This window comes from Hemicordylus capensis, chromosome 10, assembly GCF_027244095.1.
Source record: "Hemicordylus capensis ecotype Gifberg chromosome 10, rHemCap1.1.pri, whole genome shotgun sequence".
NCBI lineage: Eukaryota > Metazoa > Chordata > Lepidosauria > Squamata > Cordylidae > Hemicordylus > Hemicordylus capensis.
Genome location: NC_069666.1, coordinates 26,041,223 through 26,062,713, shown reverse-complemented (window position 1 = coordinate 26,062,713; position 21,491 = coordinate 26,041,223). Strand labels below are relative to the sequence as shown.

The 21,491-nt window shown below is 46.4% G+C and overlaps 1 protein-coding gene across 5 annotated transcripts in view; it reads left to right on the top strand.

Annotated features, from left to right (window-relative positions):
* Nucleotides 1-21,491, top strand: part of APBA2 (amyloid beta precursor protein binding family A member 2) — a 162,756-nt gene that overhangs the window by 114,507 nt on the left and 26,758 nt on the right. For 4 of the 5 annotated variants that reach the window (XM_053273174.1, XM_053273171.1, XM_053273173.1 and 1 more), the window contains exons 5-8: nt 2,699-2,844; nt 7,374-7,409; nt 12,912-12,998; nt 18,079-18,264. In XM_053273174.1, the coding sequence (XP_053129149.1) occupies nt 2,699-2,844; nt 7,374-7,409; nt 12,912-12,998; nt 18,079-18,264 (455 nt within the window). The remainder of the gene's footprint in view (nt 1-2,698; nt 2,845-7,373; nt 7,410-12,911; nt 12,999-18,078; nt 18,265-21,491) is intronic. The other variant, XM_053273175.1, reaches the window with a different exon arrangement.

Genomic DNA, 21,491 nt, shown 5'->3' with positions numbered 1-21,491 from the left:
TTGCCCAGTTAGCATATTCAAAGCTATGAATATGAATAAGAATGGCTATTTTAATAATGAGAAACAAAAGTTCTGCTTGGAAAGTCTCTCTCCAAGTAGGCTGGGAGAGTCTCCTGCCTGAAACCTTGAAGAAGCACTGCCAGTTAGTGTAGTTGGGTCCCCAGATGTTCTTGGACTTCAGCTCCCATAATCCCCAGCCCCAGTGGCCTTTGGTTGGGGATTATGGGAGTTGAAGTCCAAGAACATCTGGGGACCCGAAGTTGAAAATCCCTGGTGTAGACCATCCTGAGCTGGATGGCTTTAAGAGGGGTTTGGATGACTTCACAGAGGAGAGGTCTATCAACGGCTGCTAGTCAGAGGGCTGTGGGCCACCTCCAGCCTCAAGGGCAGGGTGCCTCTGAGTACCAGTTGCAGGGGAGTAATGGCAGGAGAGAGGGCACGACCTCAACTCCTGTCTGTGGCTTCCAGTGGCATCTGGTGGGCCACTGTGCAAAACAGGATGCTGGACTAGATGGGCCTCTTTGGGCCTGATCCAGCAGGGCTGTTCTTATGTTCTTATGAGCTAGATGGCGCAAGGGTCTGACTCAGTGGAAGGCAGCTTCCTCGTATCCTAAATAAAACATCATCTAATACGTTACTCCTAATAATATTATATTTTAATAACATTGAAAACATAGATGCAAAGTATCAATCCTACCAGTGTCTTTGCACTCATTGGTATGAGTATGAAGTATGACAGTTGGGAGTAGATTTTCCTACCTGCAAAAAAGTTGCGGGGGGAGGCGGAATTGGAGTGATCAAGGGGTTGGAAAACTGTCTCTGTGAGAAACGGCTGAAGGGATTGGTCCAGTTCCCTACTCATCTCGCTTCTGAATTTGAAGGGGCCCAGTATTATTTGCGTTAGTTCTATTGTAAGGTAGGGTTGTGTGTGCGCGTGTATTTTAAAATCTGACTGTATTAAACTACATTATGGAATGTGAACTATTTTGCTAGCCCACTACATCTGGTAAAGCAGGGCATAATGAAAAAGTTGAAGGACCAGTTCACACAGATAAATGGCCTCCATGCTCTCTCTCCCAACCACTCCCAGATATGTGGATCATATGGAGAAGTGAACTTGTGTTCCACTAAAACATTTCCCTTATTATTTCTGTGGTGTGTGTGTGCGTGTGTGTGTGTGTGTGTGTGTGACTTCTGGGAGCTGCAGCAAGAGGGTAACTGGTGCACAAGTTCACCTACCTAAACATGTGGGGAAAGTGGTCTTCTGAATTTCCTCCAGCTGCTGGTTTAGGCAGAATGGCAAACCTTGGCTTCAAATGCTGCCTCCCACAGACATGACCTCCTTCCTTGACTGGTTATCAGGGCAAGCACAAACTATAGTTTACTGGTTTGGATCAAATGACAAACCATGGTTTGCCCTAAGCAAGAAAAGGGGAGAGGGGATAGCTGTGAGAGGGGGCGAGCAGAGGGTATGTGAGCCTGGGGTCCAGCAAGGCTGTTGAATGTGACATTAGACGGCAGTTGTCATGATGATGACTGAGCCACCCCTAAGAGGGGGAAGCAACTATACAAGCTTGTGTTGATTTTGTAGCAGTTTAGCTGTCATCGCTTCCCCCAAAGAATCATGGGACTTGTGCCCTTTTTTATTGAATATCCCTGGTAGAACAGAGAATGGGTATGTTTCTTTTCTGTTAGCAGATTGTAGTGAATGCATAGCACTGAATGTGGCTAAATTTTGTGGAGCAGGCAGCAAGATTAGATCCAAATTGTTTGAGTAAATGGTATTAGAATGAATTGGTTAAATAATATTTTCTTGTATATGTGAAATGAGCTGCATTGTGTTGTTTCTGTTATGGGTCACTGACCGTAATAAACATTCATTCATTCATTCATCCATGAGACTTGTGGTTTGCTGAGGCTTGTGAGAATTCTGCTAAGGACCCTTTGTCCTGTTCATGAAGCTACAGTTTCCAGGATTCCCAAGGGAACAGGGTTCTATCGTGAACCCTGCCGCCTATTAAGATCATCTGGAGAGGTCTGGTTGTGATTGCCACCAGCTCGTTTGGTGGCGACTCGGGACAGGGCCTTCTCTGTGGCTGCCCCAGGATTCTGGAATGCACTCCCTCTTGAAATAAGAGCATCTCCTTCTCTGCTTGCTTTTGGGAAGAACCTCAAGACCTGCTTGTTTTGCCGGGCTTTTAACTGGTGTTTTTTTAAAAATATATATATATATTATGTTTTTATCTTGTTTTGTGAATTCTAACTGTTTTATATTGTTTTACATTTGCTATGTTTTAACTTTGTACACTGCCTAGATATGTTTCTATATCAGGTGATATAGAAATACGATAGGTAGTTTGAGAGGTAGATAAACAGTCCCAATGACTGGGTGAGTCTGTGGTGTTAGATTGGCTCCGAGGTCCCTTGTGTGTGACCTTCAGCGGCATTCTGATGTTTCTTACTGCATATTTGCTTTCTAGTTCTTCACCCATAATTAAGTGAACCAAATGCTCTGTTTAAATATTAGCCTTGGTGGTTGTGCTATTCTCCATGTAATTAGATAAGCCTTTGCAAAAGAAAAATAGAAAAGAAAGCCTATTAGGGGATGTTTGTGGAAGGAGGCGGGTTCCTCATGGTGCCTTCTTGCCTCCCTGATGCTCCGTCTTGGAGGGAAATAATTGCCTTCCTCTGCCTTCAGTTCCAGGGCCTTGCGAACCCGAAGACCTCATAGATGGCATCATCTTTGCAGCCAATTACCTGGGCTCCACGCAGCTGCTCTCCGAGCGCAACCCCTCCAAAAACATCCGAATGATGCAAGCGCAGGAAGCCGTGAGCCGTGTCAAGGTAGGGGCTGTTTTCGATCTGTGCACGATTGCTCGGGGTCCCTTGATAATCAGACTTCAAAGAGCTGGGAACATCTGTTGCTCTGAATTCTGTGCATTCATACATTGGGGCATTTGTGCCTGGCTATAGCACAGACCTTGCTGCTCCTCACCTTATTTAGTTGTTTTTTCCCCCCATCCTACGTGAGTATCCATCGAGGAACAGAGTATAAATAATGCTCAGGTTCTTTCAGAATGTCTCTTACGTTTGCAGATGTAAAGAAAAATGGCAGGATGCCATTATTATCTGAAAACACGGAGCCATTTTGAAAGATCCAGGCTATGATATGAGTTGCACAATCAAGAAACAGATTTCGCCAAAACAGCATCTTCCCTTTTCACAATGTGTCTCCTCATTAAATATAGTTTAGTTGATGAGTTGTGTGAGTTTCCCGTGATTGATTAATCAATTAAATCTGCATACATTTACACATGTTTAAAAACAAGCATACTTTCCTTGGTTTTAGGTAATGCACATGTGTTATAGAAGGTATAATCTTAGGAGTAGAATTCTGATAAAGTTTGTATACAAGTTCTTTTTAAAATCACAGGGGGAAAGTACCAGCTATAAGAATTCGTATTCAAAATAATACTCCCCCCTCGCCCCAGAAATCTGCTGCCTGATTATTGGGAGTACCTTTTGTAGTGGCTCAAAGGTTTTTCAGCTGATAGAACTCCAATTCATCAATTAAACATTGCACTCTTAGCTTATATAGATGCACACAGAGATGTAGATTTTAATGCTAACGTTCCATGACTAGAAAACACCAACAATGCAACCATATTATTGTATTGATTTTACTTTAGTTTATTGTTAGTTATAAACCAGCACAAAATAAAATAACAACCAATAATAAGAATCATTATACAGCAGAAGAATACTAGAAAATGTTTTTTTAAAATACTAAAGGATATAAAATTTATCTGACCTGCCTGGGATTTTCACTAAAATTGGAGCTATAACAGATAATTGAATGTCTCTGTAATGAGGGCAGATGTATTCATTGAATATTTCATCCAATCATACGCTGATCTTATAAATCAGTCAGACTTCCTGCCTATGGTGAACCTTCTCCAGATTGATAGAATCTGAATCGGGTAAACTAGACCTGATAGTAAATGCATGGCCATTGCTGAATAAAGTAATGGCTGCAACTGGTCTGTGATATCTAGTAGCGTTTGCCTCCTACTGTAATGTTACCACTCCCGTGCTTCCCTGGTTCTGCTCCATGTACTGTTGGAGAGAGATGGGGCCATTACTCAATAGCAGAGTATCTGCTTTGCATACAGAAGGTCCGACGCTCATCCCCCAGCGTGCCCATGTAGGTCTGAGAAAGACCCCTGAGCCCGAAGCCTGCCTGGAGAGCTCTACCTGGTGAATGACCAGCCTGCAGGCAGTGTGGCTTTTGTTACGACTGGCCAGGATGTGGGAGAGAGGAGCAACTGGAGCTGCCGAGAACCAGAAGTCGCTGTACCTCTGTCTGGTGCCCCCCGGCCTGTAAGAATGAGTCTTTGTTGGCTGGCAGCATATTCTTCAAGAGAGAAATCTTGAGCAATATGGAATTCTGGACCTTCGGAAGACAGAAGAATCTCATTGTGCTGATATAACGAGGGCTCTGGCAATGGACTCGTTGGGCATTACTTGCAGTCCAGAGTTAATTGGAGCCACCAATGAGCCGGAACGGCATCTCAGCTTGGTGAATTAGCATTCATGTTACACTGTCAGGTGTACTTGATAGACAGGCTGTGAAAATGGCGAGCTGTTTCTATTTCTATTTCTAATAGCTGCTTAATGGTGCACATGAGTAGTTCTCAGAAGGGGGCAAGGGGAGGGTCCTCCCCCCCTCCGTCCCCCATTTTTTTGCATAAGAATTAGAATTCCTGTTTAATCTTCATCGTTCTTCCATTCCTTACAAGAATGGTGGCAACACTGTTCATTACTGTCTAACCTTTCTATCTCCTGAGGGTTGATGCCTCCTAGGAGGCACCCAGGGCCTTCGTGCCCTGTGATGCTGTGATGGGCCTGCTCCTAAAGGATCCAGCTGGTCATTACGGGGTGCTGCTGCCATTAACCATTTTTTTTGGTGTTACCATATTTACCTCAATCCAATACTGGGTTTCCCCCACGATGTTCGAAATGGGGGTGGGGGTGGTATTTGTCTTAAATGGAGTCCTCTTCTTTTTGAGTAAATAGAGGTGTGTAACCTGCATGTAACCTGTATTATTTAAGGGGGTCGGCTCAAATTTAGAGTTCCCATCTACTCAGGTAAATACAATACATGTGTCCCAGCGCTAACTGTGGTTAGTTCTAGTATGTTGCCGACTTCACAGCATGGTTTTAGATTCAGGTCTACAAGATCACCTTTGGTGCAGATTCAGCCATGGTTAATACAGGCAAGGGAAAAGAGGAGGGAATGAGAGAGGAAGGAAAGAGTGTTTTCTCCTGATTTGGAAGGGAATCGGGGCCTATGACCTACTTGATGGCGTTGGTCTTTAAAAGCCCAGTTAAGCTGGCATGGGAGCATCTGAAATTTTTTATATAGTTTTCTTATTTATTAATGGAAAATTGATTTTGATACTTGTATGGGGTACTTTGAGGCGTATAGAACCATGAAGGCTTTCTAACTGCCTTGGAATCCACTGCTTGTACATCTAGGTAATTTTGGAGCCTGGACCTAAAGGCCTTTCGAGGTCCGCCCCCCTCCCCCCGCTGCAAATTAAGCACACAATACATGTGTATTGTGCGCGCGCACACACACAAACACACACACACACCGTGATGCACGCAGTATTTTTAACACATGGGTTCTTGAGGGCAGAAACAGCAATTGAATTCGCAAGAATGTGGGAATATAAAACAGGTCTATTTATGCAAAGATGCATTCGCAGAAACATTTCAACGTGCAACTTCGCATCTTCCCACCCCACCTTTTTCTTTCCCCACTCCCCCCCCCCCCCCCGTCGCTAAAGCAGAGGTCAGGCTAAGCTGCCAGGTACAGTGCGGGCTGGCGCCACGGTGCCACGACCACGCCACCCGGGGCAGACTAAAGAGGATTTGGGGGTCCCCAGGGAGTGTTAGGGATGTGCACGAACTGGTCCAGCGTTTGGCGGTGGGGGGGGGTTACCTTTAAGAAGCAGGGAGGGTGCCCTTACACAACCCCCACCTCCCCACCGTGTTTCCCACACTGGCACACTGGCGATTTCTGGTACGACTCTGACCTGAGCTGCAAGGAGGTACGCAGCAGCCCCGTGCAAGTGGTTTTGGTGGCAGTGCCGGTGAGGGAAACATGGCCAAGAGAGAGAGAGAGCGGTAAGCATCCCTCCCTGCTCCTTAAAGGTAACCCCCCCCCGGGCTGAACCATGCAAATGCCAGTTCATGCACATCCCTAGGGGGTGTGGAGGCCCTGGACCTCGGCCCGGAAGTCCAGGGGTAAGAGCACCTCTGCTGTGCTAGTCGTGGTGACCAACAGACACCATGTGGTGTTCAGTGTTTTGAGAGCCAAGAAGGGTGACCAACAGACACCATGTGGTGTCAATTCCTGAGATTCTTTTCCTTGCACAAATGGCTGTATTGGCACATCCAGACCGCCCTTCAGTCTTGCAAAGGTCCTTTTCCTTTCCTGCCAACTGTCTCTGCAGCTCTGGCCATACCTTATCTTTGAGTACGCTTTATTCTTGTCAGCTGCTGAGAGAGAGGGTGGGTGGGCTGCAGGAGACTAAGTGGGTACCAGCAAAGTGAAAAGCCACTGGGGATATACAGAGTGACCAATAGGCATCCTGAATTAAGTTGGCCTTCCAGCGCTCTAAAATTGTTTTAAAGGGTTTTTGATGTTTGTGAACCGCCCTGAGCTATTTTGTAAGGGCGGTCTAAAAATCGAATAAATAAATACATAAATACATAAATTAAGCCTCTAACTCAAATAAGATTTTTTTAAAAAAAAAATATGATACCATGAGGACTAGCCACTTGCTTCCTGGCAACAGAACAGTCTATGAGACTTTGACAGGTGTGCATAGACCTACCTACTTCCACTCACTGGTCCTGAGCCATGTTCACCTTTGGCCTGCTAACATCACTGGGTTGAGTGGGTGGGGCTACAGCTTGTTGGGATTATGTGGACAATGGACTTCTCATTCAGTCCTTCAAGTTGTATTTTCAAGTGGGAGAGCAGGGGATTTGGGGGTGCGTTGGGTTGAGAGGTTGTAACTGCATATGCAGCAGGGAAATGTATACCATTAACGCGGGGCGTTCTGTAACTATACACGCAAACACCTGAAAACCTCCATATTTCCCATCAGTGGGAATGGCAGCTCCAGTTTTGTTTCCTCCCTCTTCTTGCAAATAACAGGTTTGGGAATCTCGAATCTCTGTCAAAAGGTTTCCCTGACTTCACATGCTGTCTTTTCTCTCTCTCTCTCTTTTGTTCTTTTTTTAATGCATTTGTCTGTTTCCCTTTTATTTATATAATTTTTTTTATGCTTCTCCCCCAGAGGATGCAAAAGGCAGCTAAAATCAAGAAAAAAGCGGTGTGTAGACTGTTTTTCTTGAATGCTAATGTCTGTTTACGTTTTCTGTCGTTCTTGTTTGTCCTGGAGTGTTGTGTCTTTCATTGTGGATCTCCGTAAAGCCGTAATTTTGGTTTTCATTTGTATGCTTTAAGTGTAGGCGATTGGATGGAGTAAGGGATGCCGGTTGGTTTCATCTGTACTGTCGGAGGGCTGCTTCTTTCTTGCTTGGTGGCCCCCGCCCGCCACCGGTTTCCTCTGCCACTAAACATCTCAATATACTGGTGCTTCTGCCAAGGCTGGATGATCATGACATTTTCATCTTGCTAGAGTTTCTTTTCATCTAACACCCAAGATTGCTTTATTAGGAAAAGCAGCTAAGATTGGTGTTGTAACCCAGCAGTGAGATCCTGTCTTGTAATAATAATTAGACATTTGTGATTGTCATGTTTTAATTATTTGCTTCCAGGATGGCAGAGGTGATGCATATTTCATTTTGCGTGCTAGGGATCCCCCCCTCCACACACACACTGCTCCATATTTAAAATAACACACCTGTAATGAGTATCAGGGTATACCAATTCTTCCTCCATGCCTTGAAAAATGCTTTTTTTACCAGCTGTGAATTCAGTGCTGTGATCCAACCTTTTCCAGCATCATGTGAATTTGGCTGCAGTCTTTCAATGGCTTACTTCAGAGTAGTCTCACTGCGGTCACTGAGCCTGGGGTTGGCTCAAAATACTCGACCGCCACAAGCAATTTCAGCGGCTGATGTCGGAGTCAGTACAATCCCTAACTCCACTGCAGAAATGGTTGGAGTCCAACTCTCGGATTCAAGTATCAAAAACTTCACTCGCTGGCACACCATAATCAAGGGCCCTTTGATGAAGAGGATATCCCCTGACGGGCTCTTTTCAGTGCAGCTTCATAAAAGGAAGAAGGAGCAGGAATTCCTTTCTGATGGAACTCCACCCCTCCTGAGCCTTACATAAGAACAGCCCTGCGGGATCAGGCCCAAGAAGGCCCATCTAGTCCAGCCTCCTGTTTCACACAGTGGCCCACCAGATGCCGCTGGAAGCCTACAGGCAGGAGCTGAGGGCGTGCCCTCCCGCCTGCTGTGACTCCCCTGCAGCCTTGAATACAGAGCTCAAGGGAGAGGTGGGATCTTCTCTGACTTACTCGGAGGTTTCAGAAAGGGAACGCACAAAAGCACGAGCTTCTCTTGTGGCATTCCTTCCCTTGCTGAAACCTTCAATAAGGAAAGGAAGACTAGGAGACACTTTCTGAAACCTCTGAGCAAGTGAGAGAAGAAGGGCTGTTCTGATGGTCATTAATAGGGTCGAAGATGTGCCCTCCCCAAGCTCCGGAGCTGTGTGCGCTCCCTTTTTTCTGCTTGTGTGTGAGTCTAAAAAAGAGACTGGAGATGCAGTAACCGCCTGCGAGCAGAGGGCCAGACGGCTCTTGTCCTACCTGCTACCTCATGAGAGACCTGGCTGCAGCTTAGCAGACGATCACAGCTTGTGCCTCCAACCTTGGTTTGTGCCCCCCACACAAAACGGGAGTATGCTGAGCTGAGTAGGAAGCTAATGATGGCGTGAACCCGTGATCCCATGCCCTCTGATAAGCACAGAGGGCTTGGCGGAGAGGTGAGGATTTTTTTTCCTCACTTGCTCAGAGATTTCGATAAGATAAGAACCAGCAGAACCGTGATTCCACACATGTGGGATGAGACACTGCCTCTCTCCCAAGCTCTGCATGCTGGGGGCAGAGGGAGGCAGGCAGAGTCCTCCCCCCCCCTTCTCCAGCAGTTTGGACGAGGTTAGGGCTGCTTCCTGCCTTCCTCCTTCCCTTTTCAGTGCACTGGCACAAACAAGAGGAATCCCTGCCTCTCCCAAAGCCCTCTGTGTGTTCACGCAGGGAGCAAGGGGTTGGTCGTGAGATCACGTCGAGGCTTGGCTGGGAAGCCAGGCTGGTATTTGTGTAACCCGGCTTGGATGAAAGGCCAGTGTGCATTGCTTGGCCGTACAAATAGGCCTGCCGAAGCCGTGGCTTGCATCTTCTGCAGCCCAAAGTGAGGCCTGTCTTCTGCAGCAGATTGGAGGTCCCTGTTGTGCTCTGGCTGTGGGTGCTTAATTCCAGCAGCAGTCAGTCAGAGTTTTCAGGCCGAACATTTTCTGGTGCTGAGAGAGACGCGTTCTCCAGGATCCAATCTGAACTCCTGCATGTGCCCCCAGGGATATCGCAAGGTTGGAGTGGGACAGAAAGTGAACATGGGCCCTTGTCATTTGTGCCAATAATGGGAAGAGTGCTGGTCTTGTGGTAGCAAGCATGAGTTGTCCCCTTTGCTAAGCAGGGTCCACTCTGGTTTGCATTTGAGTGGGAGGCCACAAGGGGAGATATTCCCCTTAGGGGATGGGGAAGCTCTGGGGAGAATGTCTGCGTGCTTGCAAGTAGAAGGTTCCAAGGTTCCCTGGCAGCATCTCCAAGATGGGGTGGAGAGAGACTCCTGCCTGCAACCTTGGAGAAGCCGCAGCTAGTCTGGGTAGACAATACTGAGCTAGATGGACCAAGGGTCTGACCCGGCAGAAGGCAGCTATGTGTGTTCCCCCCCCCCCGCCCGCTTTCTTCTTTGGCGAGGCAAAGAGCAAGATCATAGCAAGAACTCCCTCAGGAGCCTGGGGGCATTTGCTCAGTTATAGTTATGCCCTGTGCTGGGGTGTGGTGCACTTGATTATTTTATTTTATCTAACATATTTATATACTGCCCAAACCTTACATCTCTGGGTGGTTTACAGTTTAAAACAAAATCAAAACATTAAAACAATGAAAAATTTAAAACAATGTTAAAGTCTCTAAGTCTTTGGATGGGGTGGTCTAGACATGTGATAGATAGATAGGTAGATAGATAGGTAGATAAAATAAAATAATTAAAAGCCTGGGTGAACACATGTGTCTTAACCGCCTTTTAAAAAGTTATTGTAAATATTAAATATATTATTTAATATTATTATTTAGTTATTTTAAATATTAAATATATTAAAAGTTATTCTAAAAGTAAAGTTAAAATTTTAGGCATTTCAGTGGCTGCAAACTAAAGGCTTTGAGCTCATTTAAAAACCAAAACACATAATACATGTACTGAAATGTACACACATTTCCAATGCAAACCACCATGAATTTTTACCAGTTCCTAACTAAGCAATTAGCTCTAGTTGAACAATTAGCACTCTCAGCCTCTTTCTTTTTTTTTTTAATGCTGGACACTTATGTTCCATTTGAACACCGTGTCAAAAATGTGCTGTCTGAACCCATTTTCAAAGGCTGTGCAGAGGATGGAAGAATAGCAAGACACAGCTTTCCCTCTTCTGTTCCTAATAGAAAAAGAAGGAAGGGGGAGAGAGTTGAAAGAAGAAGGGAATTGGGGGTGTGATTAATGGCGGGGATGGGGGTGACATTTGATGCGCTGATACAGGTAGCAACATGTCCTGGACTAGCACCGCCACCACCACAAGGATTTGATTGGACATTCCAGTAGAAATGGCAGGCAACGAATGAACACCAAGGAGTAACCATCCATTGGATACTTAGAGCATACAGAAGGACTGTTGCATGTAGAAAGTCCCAGGTTCAATCCCTGGCACCTCCAGTTAGGTCTAAATAGAAAGAGCCTTCTCTGAAACCCTGGAGAACCACTGCAGACACGTGCAAGATGGACCGACAGTCTGGCTTGATGTAGGGCAGCTTGCTGGCTAATCTATGTAATCAAGTCAAGTTTTATTTACGGTCCTAGACCAAACAACCCATGCATGCAAATAGCAGAACAAGTTATAGAAAACTCTATAGGTTCTCATTATACATCTTAAAAGCAATATAACAAAATTTGGCTACGGAGTTAAAATTTAAAACATTTTCATCAGAGAGTAAGAATTTAACAAGTTGTTCAGCAGATTGGTCTGTCTGTTTACAGACCAGAGGTAAAATTAAGTGCTCCCTCGATTGCCTATGTATTTTACAGGATAATAGAATATGCTCAATAGATTCTATTTCCCCACTGCCGCATCTGCAGTAGCGTTCTTCCAGGGGAACACCATTGTGTCTCCCGGCTAATAATGCAGAGGGAAAAGAATTTGTTCTTGCCCTTGTAAATGCCCACCGGAATTTGCTGAGTGTAATATGGGACAAATAATTTGCTGGTGAAAGATCCCATCTAGTTCTTACTCCTTTATAGAATTCTGTCAAAGAGGCCCAGTTATTTTGCAATTCGATATCTGTCAAACGCTGTTTTACTATTCTTTTAGCATTTGACAAGTCTAACTCCAGCAGCTGTTCAGGGTCTATTCCTAGAGCAGAGGAATGTATTTCACAGAGGAGGTTGCCTGTTGTGTCTCTGTTCAGTTCCTTTGGCTTTTACTTCCCCATCCAGGGTAGATAATTCAGCTTTCGGCATTGGATCATTCAGAAGGTGGTATTGGATCATCCAGTGCAGAGACCCAGATTAATCATCTACACTCTGAGGAGGCTGCCTGTGGCATCTCTGCACAAGTCACTGCCATGAGTAAAAGGAAAAGGAAAGGTTGTGCTGTCGAGTCGGTGTCGACTCCTGGCAACCACAGAGCCCCGTGGTTGTCTTTGGGAGAATACAGGAGGGGTTTACCATTGCCATCTCTCACGCAGTATGAGATGATGCCTTTCAGCACCTTCCTATATCGCTGCTGCCCGATATAGGAGTTTCCCATAGTCTGGGAAATACACTTGCAGGGATTCGAACCAACGCGCGCGCCCCCCGCTCCCGCACAAATCTCTGGGCAGGTTGCTTCCTCTTCCTCTCAACAGGAAACACACACACACACCCCTCCATGAGAGTGACTCATACAGAAACTCGGGACGTGGCCTCCTCTGACGGCCAGTAATTCTTACGCTCACGCACTCGAAACCGTAAACTGAGTTGGCCATCCTGAGTCTCCCCAGCTGTTGTTGTTGGACTACAACTCCCATCACCCCTCGCTGCAGTATTTTGCACTTGGAGATGATGGGAGTTGTAGTCCCAACAACAGCTGGAAAGCCTTGAGTTGACCATCCCTGCCGTAAAGCTTTGGAGGTTTGAGAATGAAATGGGATCTCCAGATTGAATTCAGAGTACTCCTGTCCTAGAGGCACCGTCATAAGGGGAGCACTGCACCCATGACTTAAGGAGCGGAAACTCTGCAAAAGTAGCATTTCTGTGCTCCAGAGCCTTGGCGTGCTGTTTCTTGGGTGGCCCCATTGTCAGAGGTGGGAACGTGGGGATGACCTGACTGGGAAATCGTCATCGGTCTGAGAGCTTCCTCCGGGGGTGTCGTCCAATGTCTTATGGAAGTGGACCATCCTGACTAGCTGTTCTGTGTTGCAGTCACTTGCACAGTGTGATTGTTGTACGTTTCATTGTGTTTGAAGTAACTGGCTGAAGCCACCGTTTTAAAGCGATGCCTTTCAAGTTCTTTCCATCATCTTGCTTGTTCTCTCTTTCTCTCTCTCTTTTCTTAGAGCTCCGAGGGAGATTCCCAGGCTTTGACAGAGGTCGATCTCTTCATCTCCACACAAAGGATTAAAGTTCTCAATGCAGATACGCAGGTACACGGTTCTCTCCTGGTGCCACAGAGTCATCTGCTAGAGCACGGCTTGGCAACCTTGTCCCTCCAGCTGTTGTTGAACGACTACTGGAGAGCGAAGGTTGCCTACCTCCCTGTATCACAGGACTTAAAGTAAAGTTGTGCCGTTGAGTTGGTGTCGACTCCTTGAGACCACAGAGCCCTGTGGTTGTCTTTGGTAGAATACAGGAGGCATTGACCATTGCCGCCTCCCACGCAGTCTGAGATGATGCCTTTCAGCATCTTCCTAGATCGCTGCTGCCCAATATACGTGCTTCCCATAGTCTCGGAAACATACCAGTGGGGATTTGAAACGGCAACCTCTTGCTCCCTAGGCAAGTTACTTCCCCGCTGTGCCATTAGGTGGCTCTATCACAAGACTTGGGGGACAGGAAAGTCACCTCATCCCTCCTGCTTCCTTAAATCCACAGATCAGTTCCTTTTACAGATTTGACTTGAGTGAATCTGGGACTGGAACCAGTCTGGGGACCTTGGGTGTCTGTGCCTGAATAGAGGCCTAGTGCAACCATTCAATTCAATTTCTTTATTTCGCTCTATGGCCAGCTCAATACCATCTAGTGGGCCGTTATTCTGGAATGTTCCAGATGTAGCAGAAGCAGCTAACGTAACATCCGTGCACCTGGACAGCATCTTTGTGACAGCGCTTTGTTCATCTGCATTCGTATCACACTTTGGAGCGCTTTCCCCTTAGCTAAGCAGGGTCCACTCTGGTTGCATTTGAATGGGAGACTTGATGTGTGAGCACTGCAAGAGATTCCCCTCAAGGGATGGAGCCACTCTGGGAAGAGCATCTGAGGTTCCAAGTTCCCTCCCTGGCAGCATCTCCAAGATAGGGCTGAGAGAGATTTCTGCCTGCACCCTTGGAGAAGCTGCTGCGATTTTGTGTAGACAATACTGAGCTAGATGGACTCAGTATATATATTTTATTTTATTTATTCATTCAATCTCTATACCACCCTTCCAAAAATGGCTCAGAGTGGTTTACATAGAGAAATAACAAATAAATAAGATGGCTCCCTGTCCCCAAAGGGCTCACAATCTAAAAAGAAGCATAAGGTAGACACCAGCAACAGTCACTAGACCTACTGTGCTGGCAAGGGCATAGGGCCAGTTACTCGATATGGCAGCTTCCTATCTTCCTGTGGTATGGAATTGAAGCCAGGGGTGCCGTTCCACTCACAGATGTTTCCCTCAGAGAAGGCCCATTCACACGTTGTGTTCCACACTCGTACAATGAATGTACAGTGTACACAGGTACAGCCATTCACAAGTTATGCTGAACACTGGTCCGGCAGTGCGCGTCCTACCTATGCCGTGCACTTGAGGGCCCTGTACCTGGGTTCACGTTTAACAGGCGCACAGGTACAGTCACTCACACAAACATCTGTACACTCGTAGAGCATTATGTCTGGATCCGGGTAGAAGGGTGGTTTTGTGTCTCATACCAGAGCACTGGATGAGAAAAGGGGCATTAAAGACGAAGATGGTGGTCTGCTTTTGCGGAATGGTTGCAGAACCTTCCTACTGCAGCAGTGTGTAAATTCCTGGGCATTTGCATGAAATTCCTAGCAGTTCTTTCCCTTCTGCTTACTGTTCTTTGGCTCCAACCCAGACGCTGTTATCCTGCTGTGAAACTGGAAAAGTGCCTCCTGTCGCTTGAATCGCTCAATCAGCATGGGTTGCTGCCCCCCAGTACAGATGTCTGTGCACTCCTCTCGGCCCTTGTCCAGGAATTAGGCTGGTTTATTCTGAACAGTCCAGAGCAGCAATTTTGTCCCAGTCTAAAGCCCAGTTTGGACATTATGCTGTACAAGTGTACATGTGCTTGTGTGAATGACTATACCTGTGTTCATTTTAAAAGTGAACCTGGGTACAGGCCCTTTATGGAACAGGTAGGAAGTGTACTTCTGTGCCTGCATTCTGCATAACATGTGAATGACTGTACCTGTATTGAGATCTGTATCTGTACACTGTATCCTTGTTTTACAAGTGTTGAACATAACGTGCGAATGGGCCTCAACAGGCACTGCTCTCCCACAGGCATCTTTTAACATTCAGTTTAGCCTTCCACGCTGCTTAAATTGTACCTAGTTCGTGATTCCTGTTGTCTCTCTTATTTAAACCTCACCAATTCCTCTCCTTCCTACGTGTGCATAAAATTACACTTTTTTAAAAAACAGCCATTTGAGCAATTACCCAGAAGAAGCACACAGAAAGTAGATCGTGATCTTCTGGTAGGTTGCTGAGTGATTTTCTGCAAATCACCAAAGATTTCTGACTCTCGATTGTTTAACATCATCAACAATCAACAAGAAGCCTTTTTACTTTATTTTCTAAATTAAGCTGCTGATATGAAGAAAGCTTAAGGGGGGGGGAGCAGGAGTACATCTTTGTGTGGAAGAACCTAGCTCTGAGGATGTGTTCAGAGGCACCCTACCCTGTTCCTTTATTTATTTATATTTTATTTTATTTTATTTTACATTTTATATCCCGCTCTTCCTCCAAGGAGCCCAGAGCGGTGTACTACATCCTTAGGTTTCTCCTCACAACAACCCTGTGAAGTAGGTTAGGCTGAGAGAGACGTGACTGGCCCAGAGTCACCCAGCAAGTCTCATGGCTGAATGGGGATTTGAACTCGGGTCTCCCCGGTCCTAGTCCAGCTCTCTAGCCACTACACCACGCTGGATACCTTGCCCACCTTTCAAGCTAGCATTTTGCACTTGGTTCTTGTAGGCGAGCTTCTGGGGAAAGCCTAAGTAGTTCCTGCAAACCTGATTTCTGCTCCTAGCTGATATAATCAACCAGTTAATTCGAATGTCAGAATATTCCCATCTGGAACCTGGAAAGTTCCTGGCACAAAGGAATGCTTTTTGGTATAAGTGCAGCATTCTGTAGGCTTCACAGAGGCCTTTAAAACACCACTTTTAATTAGAAGCCCAAATGAGATGGTTTTAAAGCGTGCTGCCTTCAGTCTCTCTACATTTCCACTTAATTAGCTGTAGTATCAGAGGATTAGGGCTGTGTCTCTTCAAAACCTCTATTTTGGCTTTGTGTTCCTCATTATGTTTCCCATATGCGATTCGAGCAGTGTCGTATGGCACATAACCAGTAATAACCTCGTGTGTCTGCAATCATAATTTTGCTAGAGAGCACCCCGTAAAATGAGCTTCAGAGATAATTGGCAATATTAATTGCATTTGCTGGTTTAGGGCAAGTTTACATTTGTACATTGACACAGAATGAGTGCTGGACTGCATATGTGCATATCCTGTTGACCTCCTGCCCAGAAAGCATGCATTCTGCCTCTGAGTTATCGGTCCCGTCCCAAAAGGAAAGTCACGCATCTCGGCCCTCCCGCCCCCAGCAAAGGCTGTAGCAGGATTCACATTGGCAGCCACAGCAATGCAGAGTGGGAGGGGACCAGCCGTGCTCCACCTAAAGGCAGAGCAAGTGCAGAAACTTAATACGAGCCAAGGGGAAATGTGACTCTTTCTCTCTCCACCCCACCTATGCATGAGTCTAGATTGGCTTCTTCCCAGCCGATGCAAGGAGAATTTGGGGAGGCTGTTACTCCATCACTAGCCACCAGGTTTTTCTATTCTCATCTTAGACCGATAGAAAGAGAAGCTGATTTAGCCTCAAGCTTGAAAACACCCATATGAAGGCAACCTTTCATAATGGATCGTTGTGTCACTCAGCAATCGCAGTTTGGGCTGAAATTTGGGGCAGAGGAGAGCTGGTCTTGTGGTAGCAAGCATGAGGTGCCCCCTTCGCTAAGCAGGGTCTGCCCTGGTTGCAGATGAATGGGAGGCTAGAAGTGTGAGCAGCACTGGAAGAGATTCCCCTCAGGGGATGGAGCTGCTCTGGGAAGAGCATCTAGGTTTCCTGCAACCTGGGAAAATCTGCTGCCAGTATAACCGAGCAAAGAGACACTTTTTAAAGTGGTGATTCTCAGTGGGAGAGCAATTGACCATATCCAAACGCAGCACAGCATCCCTCCAGTGGCTGTTGCTGGTATCTGCCTTTATGTTTCTTTTTAGATTGTGAGCCCTTTTGGAGAAGGCAGACCATCTTCTTTATAAATTAATTAATTTTCTATGTAAACCACTTTGAGAACTTGGGTTGAAGAGCAGTATATAACCTAATGGCGCCGCGGGAAATGACTTGCTTAGCAAACATGAGGCTGCTGGTTCGAATCCCTGATCCCCAGTTCGAATCCCCCATAGTCTGTGTTTCCCAGACTATGGGAAACGCCTATATCGGGCAGCAGCGATATAGGAAGGTGCTGAAAGGCATCATCATCTCATACTGCGTGGGAGGAGGCAATGGTCAACTCCACCTGTATTTTATGAATTAAAACCACAGGGCTCTGTGGTCGCCAGGAGTCAACACCAACTCAACAGGACACTTTACTTTACCTTTAAGTAGAAGTAGTAGTAGACAACTATACTGAGCTAGATGGACCAATGGTCTGACTTGGTAGAAGGTAGCTTCCTGTGGCCATTTGGAAGTTCCATGTATCCCTCTGGCTCTTTGGAAGCAACCAGGGCTTTTCAGAGGGCATTCCATGTCATTCATTTTAGTACATTTCCTAGAGCATCTGCTTTGCATGAAGAAGGTCCCAGGTTCCCTGGCAGCATCTCAGACAGGGCTGAGAGAGACTCAGCCTGCAACCTTGGAGAAACCTTCTCCTGCCTGCAACCTTGGAGAAGCTGCTGCCAGTCTGTGTAGAGTCCAGGCCTGCTCAAATCCCCCCTCCCAGCTGTTTTTGGACTACAATTCCCATAATCCCCAGACATAGTGGCCAATAGCCAGGGATTATGGGAGTTGTAGGGCAACATCTACAGGAGGGCCAAAGTTGAGCACCCGTGGGTAGACAATACCGAGTTAGATGGACCAATGATCTGACTCGGTAGAAGGCAGCTTCCTGTGTTCCTATTTTAAGAAGATTTGCCTCATAATATGCATAACAAAAGGGGAATGTGACATTTCTCAAGCCGTGGGAGAGTGTATTGAGAGCTTTGGCTCATCCCTCCCTCTAGGAAACCATGATGGACCACGCACTGCGCACCATCTCCTATATTGCTGATATCGGGAATATCGTGGTGTTGATGGCCAGGCGCCGGATGCCCCGGTCAGCTTCTCAGGACTGCATTGAGACAACCCCCGGGGCTCAGGAGGGAAAGAAGCAGTACAAGATGATCTGCCATGTCTTTGAATCTGAGGACGTAAGTACGCCGTATTTGGAGGAATTCATAATTTAGAGATTGTGCTTGACTGAACTTTGTGCTTGGTTAATCCTTTCCGAGTCGTAGAGGGCCAACTTGTTAGCTGCTCTTCCACTCCCTTGAAACTCTCTGCCTTATTCCTCTTGGAATTCCATGCTCCCCCCTCCTCCCCACCACGCAGACATTCATACATTATTACCCTTCCCGTCAAGAGCATGAATGTTTAATAACTTAGCTTACTTCTTAAAGGCTGTTTCAGCCACAGATGACTGGCAATGACATTTGTATTTAGAATCGCTTCACAGATTTATTTATTTCATTGCTCTTGTATCCCACCCTATCCTGTTTCCTTCAGGGCAACTTGGAACTACTCCAGCAGTATTCATCTCTGCTTCTAAAGGGTGCACAATGCCAATGTTAAGTTTGGATGAGAAGGAGGGTCAACTAAAAATAGATGGGTCTGTCTGCTCTCACATGGTCCTACATAGCTGATAAGATCATCATCCAAAGCCCTTCTCCGCGTCCTCCCAGTATTGGAAAGCCAGCGGGTGGCAGCTGGGGTGAAGGCCTCCTTGAATGTAGCACCCCATCTTTGGGAAGCTCTCCCCAGGAGTGTTTGCCTGATTTCAAATCTAATAACTTTTAGGTGCCAGGCAAAGACCTTTTTATTTGCTCTGGTCTTTTAACCTTCCATCTGTTTCTGTAGTACATGAACCAGCTGGTGTGGTCACTGCCATCTGGGGTGGTGAATGCTCATTGTGCTTCTTTGTACGCCTACACCCCTGGAGATGGAAAACAAGTGCTCGCATTGCAAGATTTTCAGCTTTCTCTGTGTTCCCATGCTTTTATTGTCCTGACTGTCAGGCCTGCAGCCAGTCAACTTTGCAATGGTGTTTTAAAAGCTTTAAAAACACAACACTACAATAAAATTTTATCAACCTTGTCAGAAGAATGGCAATGAAAATTGACAGAAATGTCTTCCAAAGATTATTGCATGCAGAGAGCACAACAACTCGTCCATCGTGATCCTAACCCTGACCCTAACACTTGCAAAAGCTGTGCAAGCATTTTGAACTGTGCAAACATATCTGCAATTATACTGACTGGGGGCAGGGACAAAGAAGGGCTGAACACAGAGAAAGCTGCAAGTGCAACAAGGCAATCACCCCTTTCCCAAAAATCACTGTGCGCATTCGTCCCCTGAGATGTACCGATGGCAAAAATGTGTGGGCCTGGTTTTGTTTTATGTATCATCATCCTGCTGTTTTAGTGTTCTTTTTATAGTTTAAATATTCTTTTAATTTTTGCTAATTGTGAGCTTTCTGAAATGTTTATAGAATCGAAAGGCAGGGCAACAAATAGGTTGAAATAAATAAATGCTAATGATAAATTCTTTCCTCCTAGTAATGTGTTGCTGCTGTTACTCCACTTACCCCAAACTTCAAATATACACTGATGGGATCTGAGCTGTCGGTGACTGACCAGGAAAGGGATCTTGGGGTCATAGTGGACAGCTCGTTGAAAGTGTCGACTCAATGTGCGGCAGCTGTGAAACAGGCCAATTACATGCTAGGGATCATTAGGAAGGGGACTAAATGCCCTTATACAAAACTATGGTGCGGCCACACCTGGGGTACTGCGTTGAGTTCTGGTCACCACATCTAAAAAAGGACATTGTAGAACTGGAAAAAGTGCAGAAGAGGGCAACCCAGATGATCAGGGGCCTGGAGCACCTTCCTTATGAAGCAAGGCTACAACACCTGGGGCTTTTTAGTTTAGAATAAAGACGACTGCGGGGAGACATGATAGAGGTCTATAAAATCATGCATGGCGTGGAGAAAGTGGAGAGAGAGAAATTTCTCTCTCTCACACACGTAACACTAGAACCAGGGGTCACTCCATGAAATTGATTGCCAGGAAATTTAGAACTAACAAACGGAAGTACTTTTTCACACAATGCATCATCAACTTGTGGAATTCTCTGCCACAAGATGTGGTGGCAGCCAACAACCTGGATGGCTTTAAGAGGGGTTTGCATAACTTCATGGCTAGTATCAATGGCTACTAGTCGGAGGGATATAGGCCATCTCCAGCCTTAAAGGCAGGATGCCTCTGAGTACCAGTTGCAGGGGAGTAACAGCAGGAGAGAGGGCATGTGTTCAACTCCTGCCTCTGGGCTTCTCAGAGGCATCTGGTGGGCCACTGTGCGAAACAGGATGCTGGACTTGATGGGCCTCCTTGGGCCTGATCCAGCAGGGCTGTTCTTATGTTCCTGTTTCCAGTTCTGAGAACACAAATGTGCAGCTAAAATAAGCATCATCTTACTTGCTTACTTAATCTTACTAGACACCGCACCCGCTCAGGCGCATGGCAGACAGGCGTGTGAGCAAGTGTGGTGGGTGTGCACACACGTCTGGCATGCGCATGCATGCTGGGTACTTCCTTTTACCTCCGGCCGAAGAGGACACGGGGCGGCAGGGAGGTACGTTGCTGCCCCGATGGACACTTCTAAAATGGAGTGCTGGCGGGGGAAATGCGGAGGAAGGCGTATAGGCACCCTTTCCTGCCCTTAAAGGTATGCCCCCCCCCACCATCGAACCAGCCAAACAGCCGGTTGTCTAAACAGGTTCGTGCACATCCCTAATAAGAACAGCCCTGCTGGATCAGGCCCAAGGAGGCCCATCCAGTCCAGCATCCTGTTTCCCACAGTGGCCCACCAGAAGCCTCTGAGAAGCCCACAGGCAAGAGGTGAGGGCAGGCCCTCTCTCCTGTCATTGCTCCCCCTGCAACTGCAGTATTGATATACCACCCAAAACTCGCGTCGCTGAGCAGTTTACAATAAAACAGCCCAATTAAAGCAAAAATAAATACAAAATTTAAAACCATGACCAATTATGTATCTGTCCACTGGGCAGTTGTGTCCAATACATGCATGGACACCAGTCAACCGGCCATAAAAGTCAACTTTTAGGTTTGATGGCTGGCAGCTGGGTGGGTGAACTGACTCTGCTAGAAAGCAGCGTTGCAGAGGCCTCTTCACACATGCAGACATTGCAGAGCATCACTTAAGGCCGGAGGTGCTGGGGCATGCATGTGTGAAAGGGCTATAAAGTGCAGCCAGATGAAACGTGAAGGCTCTGAAGAATGTTGGGAGTGGTGGTCCGGAAGGCTGTTCTTTCTGTGTCTTTCCTGCAGCGGCATCTAGTGGCGTAACAGTTCTTATCTGC